The following is a 17,324-nucleotide window of genomic DNA, read 5'->3' as shown; positions in this document are numbered from 1 at the left end:
TGTGTCCCCTCCCAGCTTCTTGCCCACCCACAGCCTGCTCGCTGGGGCTGGAGCAAGAGAAAGAGAAAGCCCCGATGCTGTGCAAGCACTGTGCAGCAACAGCCAAAACACTGGTGTGCCATCAACTCTGTTGTAGTCACAAACCCCAAGCACAGCAGGGCAGGGGCTGCAATGGAGAAGGCCATCTCCATCCCAGCAGAGACCATCGGGAAGTTCAGCTCTTCAATAAACTTCCCCATGTTATATAGTTGGCTGGGATACGGCAGGGAAAAAAACACAGCAAAGAAACCAAACCACAGTAAGGCTGGCTGTTTCACAACAAGCTGGCTCCTAGCAGCAGCATTCAGTTGCCAATCACCCTGAATGCCAATCACCCAGTAATCGCACTGGGGCTGAAACCCCAGGAGGAAGCTAACCGACAAACAGCTGCTGCCAGCCACGCAGGGGTTCTCTGGTGAAACTCCCACTCCAGCTAAAAATAAGCCGGGGCATGGTAGCATGTTATTTCCTGACCTTGTGTCTTTTGGTGCTCGAGTCCAAACTACTTCCAAGTCAGTGGATATGCCAGAGTAGTTTTGCTGCTTCTAGGAATGCCAGCAGATTTCAGGTTAGGAAGGGGGAAGGTAATGCTCAGTAAGGAGCCTGGGATAATTGCAATTAGCATTTTGCAGAGCAAAATTATTTGGTCTGACTGAATTCCTCTGAGAGGGGTTCCTCCACCTGGAGCAAGACCAACACAGCAATGTGGTTATGCTGTGGGCTAACACCTGCATGAAGGCTTCATCTCACTCTTCCTGTTCTGCAGTACTGTGTAATTTCTGAAGTGTTTCCATTTGGTTTAACTGGAGCTTAAAAAAAAAATACTAACAGCAAGGCTGGGCAAAGTTGTGAAGCAAGAGTGGACCAGATTCATACCCAAGGACTGAGAGCACCCCAGCTCTAACAGCCACCGTGCCAAAGCCTCCAACAGCACACACCAGGCAGCGGGCTTTATATAGTGCCATCAGCTGTTAACTAGGACTGCCCATGCTGCCAACAGCAGTGGAGCTGAACTGGGATTAGCAGCGGTGAGAACGAAGGAAAATATGCCCAGGCAAGCGCACAAAGCAGGAGGAAAGAAATAAAAGAGCAGTCAGAGTTCAACCTCAGATGAATTATTTCAGGCTATTGTGTTCCAACAGCCTTGCAGGCCCCGTACCCATAACGTCAGCCCTTTCCTCTGCATGTTGCCAAATGAGTTTCCATGTGAGATGCATATTCATGAGACAGCCACCACATGAGTTCTACTATTATTTATTTTTTTAAATATTTTTGAAAAAATATAATTTTTTTACAATATTTTCAACTTAAACACTATTCACACTGAACACGTATGGCAGCTTAACCTACCCGAATATGAAGTTTAAGAAGCCAAAACTGTTCTAGCTTTATTAAAAGAAAAAAAAAAAAGTTGTTGTGCTGTAGACTATTGTGTAGTGATGATTAAACAAAGCAAGGGAAAAGCACCACTCAAATCACTAATGCTAGGGTTTTCTTGGTTAAATCCAGCTATAATAAAGTTGTATGCTAAAAGTTACATAGGCAATGCTATGTACGTATCTGGGTTCTTGGAAGAAATTGTGATGAAATTCACATCTCCTTTAACATAATTAGGAAGTGAAACGTTTCTAACATGATAACATACTGCAAAGTACAGGGAATTTCTTCCTTCCAATTGCTTGGATGTTAGTTCAGTAGCTGAGATCTACGACTCTGTACAGGTCTGTAAAATTTCTGTTAAAGCTCATGCTGCTTAAAAGGAGCATGAAGTTTTTTTAAGGGGAAAAATTAACATTAGTAACAATACTGATATTTCAAAGGAAAGTTAGCTAATTTGCGTAACAATCAGATCTCCTTGCTTTCATTTTTAAGTTAAGGCATTATCAGGTGCAAACTAGCACCAGTTAACACATCTTTAGTTAAAAACAGACCATCACTAGCAAATTCCAAGTCCTATTTAAAAAGACAGAGTCTGCAGAAAGTTTTACAAACATGGTACTTTGTCTCAACTTGACTGGTGCTTCTTACCTCACTGTCTCCTTTGCAGAGAGCCAGGGCCCAATTATGTTTCCATTAAACTTTTGACAGATTTACTTAATAACAGTCTCAGCACTTTTATTGAGCATGCAAGACTAACAAAACTTTGGCAATGCATAAGTGTAACACAGTGACAAGAAGAGAGAGCTTTTACAATTAAATCTTCTAATACTGGCTTCACAGTGTGGAAATTGTGCTACATCCACCAAGAGAGGGCCCAGTCTACTCAAATATTTAAGTACTTCACCCCAGGAACAAACTCCTTTGCGTTTGGATTCAGATTACTCTTGACCTGAGGAAGGGAAAAACAGAAGTCTAGTTGAATCATTATTTGCATCTTACTTTTTCAAGCTGAATACAATTCTAGGCAGACAGCATTAGGAACAGTTTACAGATTCAGAGTAACAGTCAGGCATATAATAGGGTTTCTGCATATACCAAAAGTCTTTATAATCACTAGAAAAGCCCACTCCGCTGTGCTTGTACCTGAATTATCCATCCTTCCTTAGCATCACCTGGACGTTTCAGTCAGATAAGGGCTCAGAGAATAAGAAACAAGAAAACCACAGGTCTTGTGCTGCATCAAATACAGCAACTTCGCTTAATGCTGAAATAGCTTTTTCTGAAGATGAGCTGTTAAAACGCACCATGAGGTTTTTAAGATGCTGCTTATTTAAGCAAGAGGAGACTTGTTCCAGGAACTTAAGCCACTTCTGGGAATTTAATGTATATGAGCATTGTATTGATTTTTTAAATATCTATGTCTGTGACTACCCTGTCCTCCCTCTTGGCAAGCTGCTGCTCTACAATGTCCTGCAGTTATAGGTGGGCAGTCAGCATCTCCAAAATGAGCTCTTTATCATAAAAGGCATGGAGGATTAGGCTTTTGTGTTCTTAATTGAGTCTAAAACTGCTGCCTGCAGCTGCTTAAGCTTGGAAAAATAAGGGTTTGCATCGGAATTTCGCAGCAGTTGTGTGACACAATGGTGTGGGTTTTGTACTCTGTAGCAGTAACTCTGTATTTTGTCAGGGAAAGTATGTACACACTGCTCTTTCCTTTTAGTTAAGCTCTGGACAGAAGTCATACAGCAAGGAAGAGGGAAATAATCATAGTTTAGCTGCTTTCCTCTTCCTTAGGATTTCTACAAAGAGATCTGCTATGGTTCGCAGAATCCAAACCAGACCTGAGAACATGGCTCGTACCTACCCAACACGTAAGTGTTGACAGATGCTGAATTTAACTCTTGCAGTCCTGTCACCGAATGGCACTTCACAGGGTCAGCGTGCTTCGCTCACTACCTTTCTTTCATAACATACTATGCATACCCAAAGCCACTTGAATGTATGCCATGGGCTAGGGAAGGCACCACGCGGTTATGAAGAAAACCACTGAATAATAGGTCACGTCACTTGAGGAAACATCCCTTACCCAACCGTTCCACATTTCCCCCTCCACCATAACCAGGCATGGTTTAAGCGTCTCTGGCCTATGTGTAAAGGATTTTCTCTTGCCATTATCAGCAACAAAAATCAGCCTTGGGCAAAGAAAGATGTCAAGCTTTAGAAATACGATGAGAAACTGAATTTACCACCAGATCCTCCAGTGATGAGCTGTCACTGATAACAAGGTCATTGAACTGGTCCTGGATTTGATCCATTGTTTGTGGGAGATCACGGGCTGGAATAAACCATTCGTGTTCCTCCTCTTCTTCCAGCATCTCCTGGAAACAGCGCTCAATAAATTCTTCTTCCCACAACTCCTCTTCAATCTATACAATGAGAAGAAACTGCTTCATCAACAAACTTATTGAGAGCTTGTGTCTTCATTCCAACGTTTGTGCCCGTAGCTGACCTTCTTTCTAGCTATGCAATAGGACTTCTAGCAGAACACCACACTTGTGCTGCAGGAAAGCGATCGGCTTTGATTTTTTAATATAAGTGCTTTGTCCCAGGAACTTGGGCTGCAGTTAAAAGGCAACGGCAAGAGAACCTCCCAGCCCTAGGTGTTTCGTTTGCAGCTTGTTACGAGCTCAAGGAGAATGAAAAATGTTGGTTTCAAGTGAAAATTTCAGTTGTACCAACTAGTCTGGACTGAACTCAATGCAAGTACGAGAAGGGAACCAGGGACAACACATGCAGCCAGGCGTGCTCCCTAGGAAAGTGTCCTGCAAGATTCTTGGGAAAAAAATAACCACTGCCACTTAGAACAAGCAGCATCTCCTTGGCTGTAGATTATGTGTTCACCCAGTGTAGTTCTCCTAAGGAACTCCACATGATCTTAGCAGTTGTTAAGAATGCTGACCTGCTGTACTATAAGAAGGACAAATGAACTGATGCAGAACTGACATGCATTGCAAAGATTAAAGGAAAGTTTTGCTTGGTTGTTCAGTAAACAAGCTTTGGAGGGAGTTCCTCCTGACAAATTTTCCATGTCCTGCATCACAGTACTTAGGAGTGGAAAGTGGGGAAATAGAAGCTGGTGCGAATGACTTGCCAGACATAAGGGAGATGAAAAATTATTCAGGACAGATTTAAAAGTTCACTCAATGGAAGCTCAAACAAGTTTTCCTATCTATCCTTCACTATGAAATCAAACACATACTTGGTCCTAAAGTGGAAATTCAGTTACATACCACAAATACCAAATCAAAAAAGTTAACGCCAGAGTTCAGGATTCCTGTCAAATCTAGGTCCCCTGTGCTTGGGGCACACACGCTCACCAGATCACTTGGTGCTCAAGACACACAGCTTTGGGGAACAGGGACTCATCACCACATGCTCTAAGCCACTGTCCAGACAATTCAAACCCCACACGAAACACTGACACCGATTTCCTCAGTAAAGCACTCCAGCAAGGACAGCGGTCTCCCATCAATCCTTCTTGTGAGGCACTGTCTCTGTCCTGCATGCGGGTAAAAGGCAGCCATGGGCACACAGCCACAAGCTAGTATTGTTGCCTGGCTCCAGGTTTTTTGTTATACGGTTGTACACCTACAGGTGCCTCGAATGGCAGCTCCAGAAGTACGAGATAACGTTTAATTCTCCAAATGTCTTGAAATTAATATTGCCTGTTTGTATTTTCCAGCCCAAGTTTAACTTGTTCAGGTTTCCACAGAGAGCAGCAGGCCACCAGGCCGCCACATGGTGTTTGCCTGCCTGAATAAGACCATTCTCCCCCCATGCTCCCATCTTTCCTCTTCTCCAAAAATGGAGCACATCCCTGAAAAATAGTTTATTCACAGCACAACTCTCAGCTCCTTCCCCAAGAACTACATATCCCTTATGCTAATTACAGTACAGTCCCCAGGAGGAAAAACCCACCAAACAGGAAACGACACTGAGACCATCCTGGAGTATGCACAAGAGAATTAAGATTTTGCAAGCAACCTGAATTTCAGATTAGCTTTGTGCCCTGCTGGCACCCTAAAGAGAGAGCAGCAGACATATTCTATTTCAGAAGCTCAGACTTCAGCACAGCCATACTGTGCTGGAGTGCAGAGAAAGCAGCTACTTAAGTACAAAGATCAAGTTTTGATTAAGAAAGAGGCGGTGGAAAGACGTAGGCTGTTCCCAGGCCTCCACAGGAGAGAAAACTGTGTCCAGATGCAAGGTGAAAGACAAAGTTAAGGCTTCCTTCCAACGTGATTGCGAAGGCCAGCTGTAAGACACTTAAGTATTAAGCAACGAACAGGACTGTCATCCAACAGCTATGTCCACCAACTCCCTTAGGAACAACAGCCCTGTTGACAAGGCAGGTATGCACCTGGATGTATTCAGTTCAGAACTACAACAGCCGCCATGTTTGCATGTGTAAAACCTCCACAGCTCAGCAGCCTAGCAAGATCTGTCCCTTCCAAAGTGCCACAAAAAGTCTGTCAACTATTTTTTTTTATTCCCTCTCACAGAAGTAGGGAATTAATAGATGCATTAGAACATGCCACACTTCCCATACTTTCCACCAAGATTACAGAAAATAGGCATTTATTGCCTGAGAAACTGAGATCTGTCTGCTCCCCCCATTATTCTAGCAACCCTATCTAAAAACTCCGTCTCTAAAGGATTCCCAGTCTTATATGCCGGTTGCTAAGCCACAGCACCTCTCCCTTCTGCTAGAAAATGGTAAAGCACATCACAAGACATTTATAGAGGGAAATTACTTGCCTGCCTGTTAAATTCCTCTTCGTTCTCCATCCACATGTACTCCGCAAAGGGATTGTCATCTTCATGAGAATGACCGTTTATAATCACATCTTCACTGATGATGCTTGGGCTAGTACTGCTGCGACTTGGATCTTTCATGGCTGTGTCTTTGATTTGAAGTCTGCAACTAAGAAATGCAGTAATTAAAGATGTGCAGATTCGCTCATCACCCTGCTTCTGCATAAGCCCAGCCCAAGGGAAGGCTGCACCTATATTTGAAGGCTACGGGTAGCCTTACCATGACTGTGGCAGAGGAGCTCTGCTAATCACAACAAGTAAAAGAGTATAAGAAACGCTGTTTCCATTGTATGCAGATTTGAGTAACAAATTAATTTCCTAAATTAAACCTCACCAAATCAGCAAATGCCAAGCACCAAGGCCAATGAAAAGTGACAGAAAAAAAACAGAAAGCATGCGTCCTTGCCAGTAGGAAAGTATTTAAGGCAATATTCAGGAAACAAAAGGAAAATTTGTTTTCCAAAATACTTTTAAAGTTCCCACCTGAGGTTCAACAAACTCCACTGGAAATGAACTGCCCAGTGTCCATACTGTTTCAGAGGCGGTGGGCAACACCTCAGGGGAATTTCCAAGGATACCCATGGTAGGGGAAACTTCAGTGTGACTTTTAGCCTACTCAAATTCAGTTACGGGATGTTCTACGTGATCGCATGAACCAACTTTCATGGCCATTTCACCACTGGGACATCTTGCAAGTGAGACAGAAACCATTACACAGTGATTCCTCACAGAGACAAGTTAGCATAACAGTTCTTACAGCTACTTCATCAACAAAAGCCCACTGATTGGGAAGCTTCAGGTAAAGACAATATCGTAAGGCACTGGAAGACAGTACATGCTTGCCTCTCATCCCACTTAATTAATATGGATTGAGTCATGCCTGGAGAGCGCTCAAGATTTCTGCGTGTCCACAATATGTGATACCGCAACATTCTGAACTCAAGGAATGAAGGAACAGTTGGCAAGCATGTTTTGTTGAACCTAACCACAATCAAAAGCAGGACAAAACCTAAATTTGGTGTGAATCCTTGTCATAAGAATGGTACTGCAGCCTTTCCATCAGGTTCATAAGCCTGTCCAAAGCTTGTAACTCTAAGTTCAGAGACCCAAGTCTGCTCACAGCCTAGGTTCTAATTGAAAATCTCATTTGTGTTGTAAAGTAAATAAGACAATGCTGCTGTTTTTCCTATACCATGCTTAAGTACAGGTACCAATACTAGAAAAGATGAGTATTTTTAGATACTAATACTGGCAGTATTAACTTTTTTTTTTTTAAAACAACTATACAAAGCATGTGAGGCAATGAGCTCAAAAAAAAAAAATCAAACTTCAATGTTTTTCTAGTACTAAAAATTTGCAATGAAACGATGCAGCAGTGAGTGAAAATATTTTTATTTTATTCTCAAATCAACGTTTTAGCTCATTGTCTGCACATCAAAAAATGGCTTATTTGGAGAAGAGGGTATCAAAATACAGCCTCCATTGTTATTAGAGTACAAGGGCTTACCACGTAGCAGCTCATATTTTCTCTTTATATTTCAGCTGGTCCTATTATCAATGGAATTAATGCAAGTTTTGGTTCAAAATGTATTCTTGATAATACCACGTCAAAGGCTTGTCATATCTAAATGATCAATTAAGAAAAGCACAAAGAAAAAGGAACTTGCCTGGTTTGCTCTGTGCAAGGTTTTTAAATCAAAGGCAAACCCCAGTACGGAAGTCACTTTAGCTCCCTAGGAAGTACAACAAATGAGACCAGAACCCAGCTATTCTAGCAAGAGAAAACAGGTTCTTTTTCATGTTCTTTCAAAACAAACTTGCAAAGGATTACTGGCAGCATTTAACATAAAACAGAAAAAGACATTGCATTTAACACTCTAGTTCAAGCTTGAAATTGCTTTAAGCAACTTCAGCTGTTCACAAGGTAACAAACAGGATGGACTAAAAGAAATAAAAGACCTCAGAGACTAAAAAGCCTAATTTCTTCTTCTGTTTTTTTTGGTTGGGTTTTTTTTTTTTCTTTTTTTTTGTTTTGTTACTGGCAAGTGTTTTCACCTTTTATTTTGTGGAGTGAATCTTGATATCAATATTCCACTGGGCTTTCTGCACACCAACAACTTAGACTACAGGTGAATAACTGTATTAGCAGTGTAAGGTACTCTGGCCAAATTCCAGGCAACTTCTGTACAAAGTCGACTGCACCCAGACAAGTCCATAAAGGTAAAAATAATTTTTAAAAAGTTCAGTGTTTCACATTTGGACTGAAACAACTTTTTCCATTAGTGCCCAAGGACGATGTGGATTATTATCTTCAAGAAAGATAAGAGGCTCAACCTGAATATCTGACGTTTATCTGACGAAGCCCGAAGTCTGCTAATGTTTTCCCACAGGAAAACATGTCAACACACACTTATCCTGCATGAACAGTTGGGAAGCCCCAGGCCAGTCCCTTACTCACTTGTAATTCTTCACTTGTAATAAGCACTCCTTGTAATTTGATTTTCTGCAACTTGTAATAAAATATACTGTACAGGGAGCTTTCCATTTCACTGTTTCAAGGTACAAACCAGTTGGCTCTACGTGCTCATCTGCAAGGACAAGATTAGTCTCGTTTCACCAGTATTAGATACAGGCTTTTTAGTCATGAGGTACAGGCAATTCTGAGGAGGAGAGCCAAATGCCACTTTAGTCTTGCAAAAAGTCACAATCTAAGAAGGCTGCTGCAGAAAACAAGCCACAGTGACCGGCTACACTACCATTGTCAATAAAAAAAATACATTTTCCATCTGGGAGTAGGTAGAAAGCAGAGAATCTCAAAGCTCCTTACACTAGAACAGGAAATAGAACATTAGGAGAGCTAAGGAACAGAAAATATGGAGAATTCTGCCATAGTGATATGATTAGAGATCCAGGGGGTGGGGGCGATACAGGAAGAATAGTGTAAATTTACATGGAAAGACAGAAGAAAATAGGATTTTTATCTTAGGAACGAAGTCAGAAATTAAAAATTCTGCAACAACAGGACTTCCAGTTGACTCAAAGTGTTTTCTGTATGAAGTGTGGAACTTGTTACTCCAGAACATCATTAAGGTCCATTAATTTACCTGTTTCTCTGATTTTTGCTGTGTTTAAAGCAACAAAGGGCCCTAGACCAACCATCATTAAAATTCAAAGCTTTGTGATTGAAGATTTTGCATTTAAACCCCAATCATGAAAGATTATCTACCACCTACTTCAGAAGTTAAGGTTAACGGGCCTAATTCCACATAGCAAAACCCAGGTCCTTACCCTTGATTAAAAAAAAAGAAAAAACAAAAAGGAAAAAAATTAAGATACTTGCTTCAAGCATCCAAACGTAACACAGAACAGCAAGCAGCACGTTAGGATTTTAGCATAAGCTGAAGTTTAAGCAAAGCTGTTTCAGTGCAGCATGGAGTGCTTTGCACTTCTGCAGAAAATGGTGTTATTTTTTTATTAACTAGCGATTACTCTTGTGAGTCAGGAGTGCCGGCCAAGTTTCTAGTTATTTAATTAGATTAGCAAGTGGCAGTTATCAAGTAAACTGATTATGCTCTGTATAATAAATAGATTTCTTAATCAAATTCATGAGGGATGCCAATGCTATCTGATAAAACACTTCAAAGCGTTGCACTGGAGTTTACTTGAAAACAGCCGACTCATTTACACAGCATGCCAGCACCGAGACTTAAAAACAAAGTTGGCTATGAAGAGCAGAGCCCTCGCAGAGACGAGCAGCTCCGCCGGGAGCCGGGCAGGCACGTCGGCTAACGAAACCTCTTGGAGAGAGTAGGGTTTGCTCCCCGAGACACCCTTCTCAGTGCTGATGTTTTCAGCAACAGCGAGCGCCGACGCCCGCGGAGCCGCTTCGCTTCAGCGGGAACCGGGCGAACCTGCCGGGCCGCGCGGGTAAGCTCAGCCCGGCCGCTCGCTCTCCGCTGATACCATCTCGGTTACGGAGGCGGGGCGGGCCCTACCCTTCCCGGGGCGTCCGCGTGCTCGCCTTGGCGATCAACACCCTGGAATCGCAGATCCCCAGCCCCCGGCGCGGGCAGCTCCAGTGCCTGCCCCCCCCCACACCCCGCCAGACCCGCAGCCTCCGGAGCCCAACGGGCCGGCGCGGCCTTCGTGGTACTGCGCCTCGGCGGCTGGGAGCCAGGGCCGCCCCCCGCGCCCGCCCGCTTTGTTCGCCCACAAGGGCCGCCCCCGCGGCGGGGGTTCCGTCCCGTCAGGCCCCGCGCCACCGGAGCGCCCCCCCCCCCCCCCCAGGACCCGGATGGAGCTGGAGACAATAAAGACGGCGCCACAGGGCGGCCCCGCCGCGCAGGCCCCGCCGCCGCGGGGGGGGGGGGGGCCGCCTCCCGGCGCCGCCTCAAGGGAGGGGGCGGCTCCCCCTACCCCCCGCGGCGGCCCGGAGCTGCGCGCCCCCACCCGCGCCGCCTCACCTGCACGCAGAGGGAAGGGCCGCGGGTGCGCACGCCGGCTCCGAACTGCTCCGCCGCCGCCTCGTCCCCCGCTCGCTCCCGGCTGCGCTCCGCGCCCGCCGCCCCACTCCCCTCCCAGCGCCGCAGGCCGCCGGACGTGAAATCACTTCCGCTACCTGCGTGACCTCATAGACACCGCCCCCTTCTCCCCCGGAAGCAGCGGCGGCAGAGGCGGTGCGGTGCGGCGCGCCCGGCCGTCAGCCTGGCGGGGAGGCGGCGCGCTGCATGCCGGGACGCGCAGTCTATCCACCGCCCCAGCCCTCGGGCGGGGCGGGGCCGCGCAGCATGCCGGGAGCTGTAGTTCCGCCTGGCGGCCTGGCTGCCATTTCGCGCCGTGGTGGCGGCGCGGGGTACGCCGGGAAACGTAGTCCCGCCGGGACACGGCAGGCCTCCATCTTGTGGCGCCGGCTGGGAGGGAGGCAGCACGGCGCCCGCCGGGGGGCCGCGGCTCCGGCCAGGGGAGGCCCGAGGGCCAGTCCTGCTAATAACGACGTAGTCCTCACACACCCTCCCGCGTCCAGGGCCAACCTGCCCCGCTTGCAGCGGCACTAGTGCGGGAAGAGCACCGCACCCCGTGTGCAGCCCCGAGCTGCGGCAGCCTCGCCCCCTCCGGGCACGCCAGCGGGCAGCGCAGGGAGGGAAAAGGCCTCGGGGAGCGTTACCACGCGAGAAAAATCTGCCCTGCCGTGCTTCGAGGGCTCGCGAACCTGTTCCAGCCGGGCTTCGGGGGCGGGGGAAGAAATGTGATACTTCATGAAAACCACACCTGTTTACAAAATAAACGTTTCCACGCTAGACTCCTGCATTTTTTAAGGCTCTGTATTAGGAACTAGGAGATAAGGTAGGTCCCAGAAAAGGGCGTTCATTAAGTGTTGAGAATTCAACCCTATTTACAAAAAGTAGTGAAAAAGCAATTTTTATTCTCTCCTTCGATTCTCCTACCCTCCCCCTTCTCCTTAAAGGTAAGGTGGAAATTACTCTCTCCTTCAGACACTACTGCACAGAGGTTTTAGCAATGATCAGAGCCATGCTGTGCTCCTCACTGTGTTTTACCCATCCTCCCAAATACTCTGCCTAGGTACAGCCTTGTCCAGTCCTCTGATCGTCACAACCTCTTAAAAAGCAAAGAAACTAGACACCAACAGAGTTAAAGACCCTTGGTTCCATCCAAGCCACTGATGAACACAATCTGAGTTGATCTGCTGTCAAAACGCAGTGCCACAAGACCACCTCCACTCAACACCCACCTCAGTATGATGGACATGTAAGCTAACCACTACAAAAAGCAGGAAATCTGCCCCCACAGCAAGTTGGGAAACGTATGGCAGAAAAACGTTTCTGTGTGCAACTGCAAAGCCCAACAGTGTGTGTTAGTGAGGACTAAGTTGCACAGAAATAAGAACCGTTCGATAACCCTAAAATCCATTAGTGGTTAAAGAGTTACCCAGTGCAAGCAGAATGTTTCAGACTCAAGAACAGTTAGTGAGCTAGCAATGTACAGACGAACTCGCTCAGCTTACGTCTTCCCATTACACCACCTGTTAGGCTGGAAAGTCTCCTGTGCTATCAAAACACTTGCGTAGGCTGCCTTGTAAGCAGGAAAGGGGCTATCTGAGGATAACGATTTCATTAACATTTCTCGGCTCAGCCCTTTACTTCCTTCCTCCTAAATTTCAGTAAGGGATAACCAACTCTACAGCAAATCTGAGTTTTCTCACATTTTCTGGGGACTGATTCTCCCTTGAGGAAGCTGTTTATACTGATTTTATTGGTCACCATTACTAACTTGTTTCCAGGGCCTAAGAGCTTTCTCAATGGCCTCTCAATGCTTACCTTCTAGCAAAGTATAATCTTAAAATACCCCCGCAAGGATCAACCTTAAAAAAAAAACCCCAAAACTACTCTGGTCTTACTACTATTATTTCCACAACTATTTCCAACTCTATTTTAATAAATCCAGCATGACACATGGCTTTCCCATCGATAATAGAGGCTTCTTTTTCTACTTACTTCCCACAGTGCTCAGAAAGCCCAGGGCCTCATTGCACCTCTGCTGAACAGCAGAGGTGCTATGACCTACACACACAGCAAAGGGGCAACAGCCTCTAGGGTTACTCTTCTGAGTTGAAATTCACATATGAATGCTGGCATCTAAATCACAGAGCAGTGCAGATACAATTATTTCCAAAGAGTAAGCAGCACATGGCAAGAGCACATATCAGCCTCCCAAAGTGTATTCCTGGCATCTGTCCTCAAGATCAAGTTATTCTGATACACTAATTTCTGATGAAAAGAAGGCAAGGCACATATTCTCTCCCTGTCCTTTGCATGTAAACAGAAGACATTTTGCAGAAGCAGATGAGGTTTGACTTATTTTCTGATGTATAAAAGCATGATGTTGCACATGTACAGGTGTGAAGACTTACATACAGCTTATGAGGGTTTTGAAAGTACATGCGTTAGGCATCTAACATCCACCAATACCAGAAACTGAGTTGATGGGAGCAAGGGATTTTTGACTCTGAATTTGGACTACACTGCGACTACTCTACTCCTGGGATTTATTTATGTTTAGACACTAAACAAGATGTAACATCCTCCTACAGTTTAATCCCCAGCAGTTACACAAGTTAGCATTCATGACAGGCTGAGGACACTAGGTGCAATCACCAAACTGCACAGCTATTTAAGATGCAGGCAACAGCTAAGGAAAGGCTACTTTAAAAATAAAACATACAGAGCTGTAGTATTTCAATACATTAATCTTAATTGCATGTTGTAAGGAAACTTAAAATGCTTGGGGGAGATGGAGACCTTCAAAATAAATTCTTATCTACCATCTTTAGAGAGAAGGGGGATGACTGCCAAACACTGACTGACTGCTTTGAAGTCAGGTCCTCTGCTTGGCTGATGAACTCAGCAGCCTCTTGGAGACAGATGAATGACAAATGTCCTCATAAGCAAGTGGGAGTCCAAGTACATCCTTGTGACTTAATCAAAATAGAACTGACTGCAGGGCTGCTGTTGCTTCCACTTCCTTTCTGCAGAGTAGTTTTAAGACTAAAACACTGCATTACATTTAATTGATTTCATACAAACACAAACAAAACTTTGCACACGAGTCCCATGTACAAAGCAGTAACTTATCTTTGAAAAGTCCAAGAATGAGTCACTGCATAAGGTTTTTGTAATTTGGATATGCTATTTAAATAAAATCTGTGCTATTAGTTGATTAGCTTTTCACCACTCTACACAGAGTCCCCAGAGAAACTGCTACCATCACAGCAGCAGATGTTTGAAGTTACACTTAATTCTTGCACAAAAGGGATTGCACACCTCCCCTTTTTGTGAGGATGCAACAGCAGAAAGTTACAACTGGAAAAACAAGTTATCAAGACTTCCACAAAACACACGTATCTTGTGTCTGCTAGATGTATTTGCTTAAGTAAATTAACTTCCTCAAGATTCACAGCCTCCTACATTCGAAAACTTTTCTAAGCACTGAAGCCTCCCTATTGGCCAAGAGGCTCAGGTTGAAAGAATTGTCTCTAGTCACACAAACATGATGTGGCTTGAACTTCAGCTTTGATGAAAATACCATAAAACTCAAGAAATAAAACTGTCAGCCAAATATACCTACCAAGTGTTTTAACAAGTGATATTTTAATTTGTTTGGAAACAAAAGAGGTTTTAGGAAAGAGGAAGAAAAGTTATGCAGTAAGCTGCTAAATCATAGGTGTTAAAACATGCAAATTTTAAACAGCACTAGAGTTTCAGTGTGGTATCATGAACACAGGAGTAAAGAGTTCAGTAGACACATTGGTTAACATGCCAAACATCTATAACAAATTACTGTTGCCTAGCTTTGTTTATTGGTAAATCACTTTAGTAACCTGAATTCACAAATAAGCAGTAAATAACAAAAACTACAGATAAACACAGGTTACACATGCAAATTCCTGTTCACATATCACATGTGTAGGTACATTAAGAGCACAGTTCTAAAGATTCTTGACGAAACCAGATTTTAACAAAATGGTTTTAAAACGCAGGTATGAAAAAATTACATGTGAAGAATAGAAAGATACCTTTTTACATTTCAGGACTCAAATGCTGCTTTTGAATATATTAGAGATGTACGACAGCTACAAGATTCAAGTAAAAGCAGGAAGAGCTCAAGGAAATAATACTGGTCAGAGGAGAATGGGCATTTACTTTCCACTAAAAATACACATAATAGCTGAATAGGAAAGTCTATCAAGAGCTTAGGGAAAAAAAAAATCACAAAGTTGTAAAGCTGACTAATCACTAATTTTCCTATTTGCTATATAACAGCAGTGACATTAAAAGAAACTGTAATTCAACATTTAAAAACGCAACTTACATTTCAAGACTTTTCAAAAGTGAAATGCAATGACAGCCTTGCGCTCCAAATTAAATATCTGCTAGGCTCAGACTGAAATATGGAATGTTCTAGATAAAATAAAAATACAGTGTTACTTTTTATTTTTTATTGAGAATGGAATTGAAAGACAATTTCTGAAGCTTGAAAGTAGTAAATTTCACTTAAATGACGTTTTCTTCCCATAGATGAGCTTTCCACAAGGGTGCAAGATTTTTTTCTTTAATAACTTGAAGTGTCAAAATGAAAACTTGTTGCCATTCTCACATTAAGAACAAATTTTTGTCATTAACTTAACTGCATATGCTTTTTGCTACAACATTTAACACATGAACAGACCTATAATGCCTACGGTATTTCACTAAAACAAAAAAGAATACATTATTTCCATCTACTACTTGGTACTGCTTTTAAAAAAAGATTAACATTAAAAACAAAGCCACTGTTTTCCTTACATCCTTCTTCCTTTTAAGCTTCCTTCTTTTGCCTGTGGTCTTCTGCCATTTTATCCAGAATTTTCTGTTAAAAGAAAGCAACCATATTTTGGATACATTTGAAGAGCTTCTCAGTCACAACATCAATAACAGAAACATAAATCAAATTTTCAAGTTGTAAAATCTGTGAATATTAACTGCAAAGGTCATAACTAACAAGACAAGACTGGCACTTCTCCATATACTGAAGTGGAGCTCCTCTGAAGCACGACATTATCATTATGTCACCAAATATACAGCTCACCACCAGTAAATGCCAAATGGCAGCCTCTGCAAGCATTTACCTGGCCCTGCCATTAATGCCTTCCCAACAGGCTGGCAAGCCAAGATAATTACTGTCCATTTTGTCACGGACTTGTGACAGTGGTTGTGCCACTTACCTGGTCAGAATTTGCCATCTATAAGGCTAGGGACAAAACATCTCCCCCTCCCTAGAGAATGGTTATTTTGGAAGTTTGAGGAAATCTGTTATCACTTCATGACATTTGGTAGCAATATCAATTCATCTATTTATTTACTCTTGCTGCTCTCAAAGTGAACGAGACTCCCAGCTAGAGAAGTGCCTTGCCATTGTGAAACAAAAGCTGCATTTCCCGCCCTTCCTTCCCCGATTCTAAAACCACACCAAAGTCATTCAAGAGCAGCTTGCTAGTCATCTGTGCCATGGAAAAAGCAAATCTAATCATGTTGCATTTAAGTACATGATAAAGTTAATAAATTGGGATTATTTCCCCCACTTCCCCTTTTACGTCAAGTCTTTAAAGTCCCATAATCCGTTACCTCAATGGAAAAAAAATAAAAAAAAGCTATGGTGATGGATGAGGTGGGTTTTTCTTACTACAAGATTCTGCATGGTAACTGAATTCTGATCTACTCCTTGATAATGTTGTTTGCTTTGTGACATTTGTTTGTGCCATCTGCCTTCCAGGGCCCTATGTTTATTTAGGGTTCCCTATTATTGCAAGGGAGAAAGCAAATGCTTTAAGTCTGACATGCCACCTTCTTTTCTATGGACCCCCCAGGGTTTGTTTTCAGCTCAATAATCAACTGGTATGAAATCAATCTATGTGAACACTGCATTATTATTAGAATTTCATTTAGGATTTCCCTTTCTCAGAGGTGATATTTAAAAGCAGCTCACAGTACACAAAGATACAGCAGCAGCACTCTCATTCGCACCATGCAATCATGTGATACCTAATCCAATTAGAAATTGTAAAACATGCTCACAAAATCAGAAGTTGCAAATATGAAATTTTTTAAAGATATATAAAAACTTCAGCTTGAGCTCTGTTCACTGGTTAAAAATACTCTCAAAGGGACAACTGGAAAGGATCTGAGTCACCTGTATTTACTCTGCACCACTACTTCTAAGCCTGGCCTTTACTCCAATGAGAACGCCCTCTTTAATCCAAATTTACAAAAAAAAATGCTGGAACCCATCTTTAAAATGTCTATCCTGTGTATTATTTTCAAAAGATGACGTTTTGGAGAGGTCTAGCTTGAGTTAGAAGTTATAGAGTAAGCCAATTTCCACTGCCTGAAAGCCTTTTTTTTTTTCCCTCAGTCCAGTCTCGTTCAGATCTATTCCCCAGGAAAGAATCACGCCATTTAAAATGAACAAGTTTTTGC

General features: G+C 43.3%; 2 protein-coding genes across 10 annotated transcripts in view; both read right to left on the bottom strand.

The window, feature by feature from the left end:
- Positions 1-1,277: 1,277 nt before the first annotated feature.
- PAIP2 (poly(A) binding protein interacting protein 2) lies at positions 1,278-10,911 on the bottom strand. 3 transcript variants are annotated; one of them, XM_072872579.1, is made up of 4 exons: positions 10,758-10,911; positions 6,238-6,403; positions 3,666-3,845; positions 1,278-2,368 (listed from the first exon to the last, which is right to left on the bottom strand). In XM_072872579.1, exons 2-4 carry the CDS (start codon positions 6,373-6,375, stop codon positions 2,303-2,305), a joined length of 384 nt encoding a protein of 127 aa, XP_072728680.1. In that variant the 5' UTR covers positions 6,376-6,403; positions 10,758-10,911; the 3' UTR covers positions 1,278-2,302. The 3 variants fall into 3 exon arrangements, with proteins under 3 accessions (XP_072728680.1, XP_072728681.1, XP_072728682.1); XM_072872580.1 differs by having other exon boundaries at positions 6,238-6,397; positions 10,758-10,907; XM_072872581.1 differs by lacking the exon at positions 10,758-10,911 and adding an exon at positions 10,290-10,393.
- Positions 10,912-14,649: 3,738 nt separating this feature from the next.
- Positions 14,650-17,324, bottom strand: part of MATR3 (matrin 3) — a 28,018-nt gene continuing 25,343 nt past the window's right edge. For all 7 annotated transcript variants that reach the window (XM_072872575.1, XM_072872573.1, XM_072872577.1 and 4 more), the window contains one exon: positions 14,650-15,717. In XM_072872575.1, the coding sequence (XP_072728676.1) occupies positions 15,667-15,717 (51 nt within the window). In that variant the 3' untranslated portion in view covers positions 14,650-15,666. The remainder of the gene's footprint in view (positions 15,718-17,324) is intronic.

The sequence above is a fragment of the Ciconia boyciana genome, chromosome 9 (genome assembly GCF_034638445.1).
Source record: "Ciconia boyciana chromosome 9, ASM3463844v1, whole genome shotgun sequence".
NCBI classification, from domain to species: Eukaryota; Metazoa; Chordata; class Aves; order Ciconiiformes; family Ciconiidae; genus Ciconia; species Ciconia boyciana.
Note: the sequence above shows the minus strand (reverse complement) of the source record. Positions and strands in the feature narration are given on the sequence as shown.

What these genes read in the sequence shown, in the direction of transcription:
- PAIP2 (XM_072872579.1), bottom strand. Translation starts at nt 6,375, where the DNA reads ATGAAAGATCCAAGTCGCAGCAGTACTAGCCCAAGCATCATCAGTGAA. An exon ending in AAGAGGAATTTAACAGGCAG is followed by an intron (nt 3,846 to 6,237) that starts GCAAGTAATTTC and finishes CTCATTGTATAG; the next exon opens with ATTGAAGAGGAGTTGTGGGA. An exon ending in CATCACTGGAGGATCTGGTG is followed by an intron (nt 2,369 to 3,665) that starts GTAAATTCAGTT and finishes TCCCTTCCTCAG; the next exon opens with GTCAAGAGTAATCTGAATCC.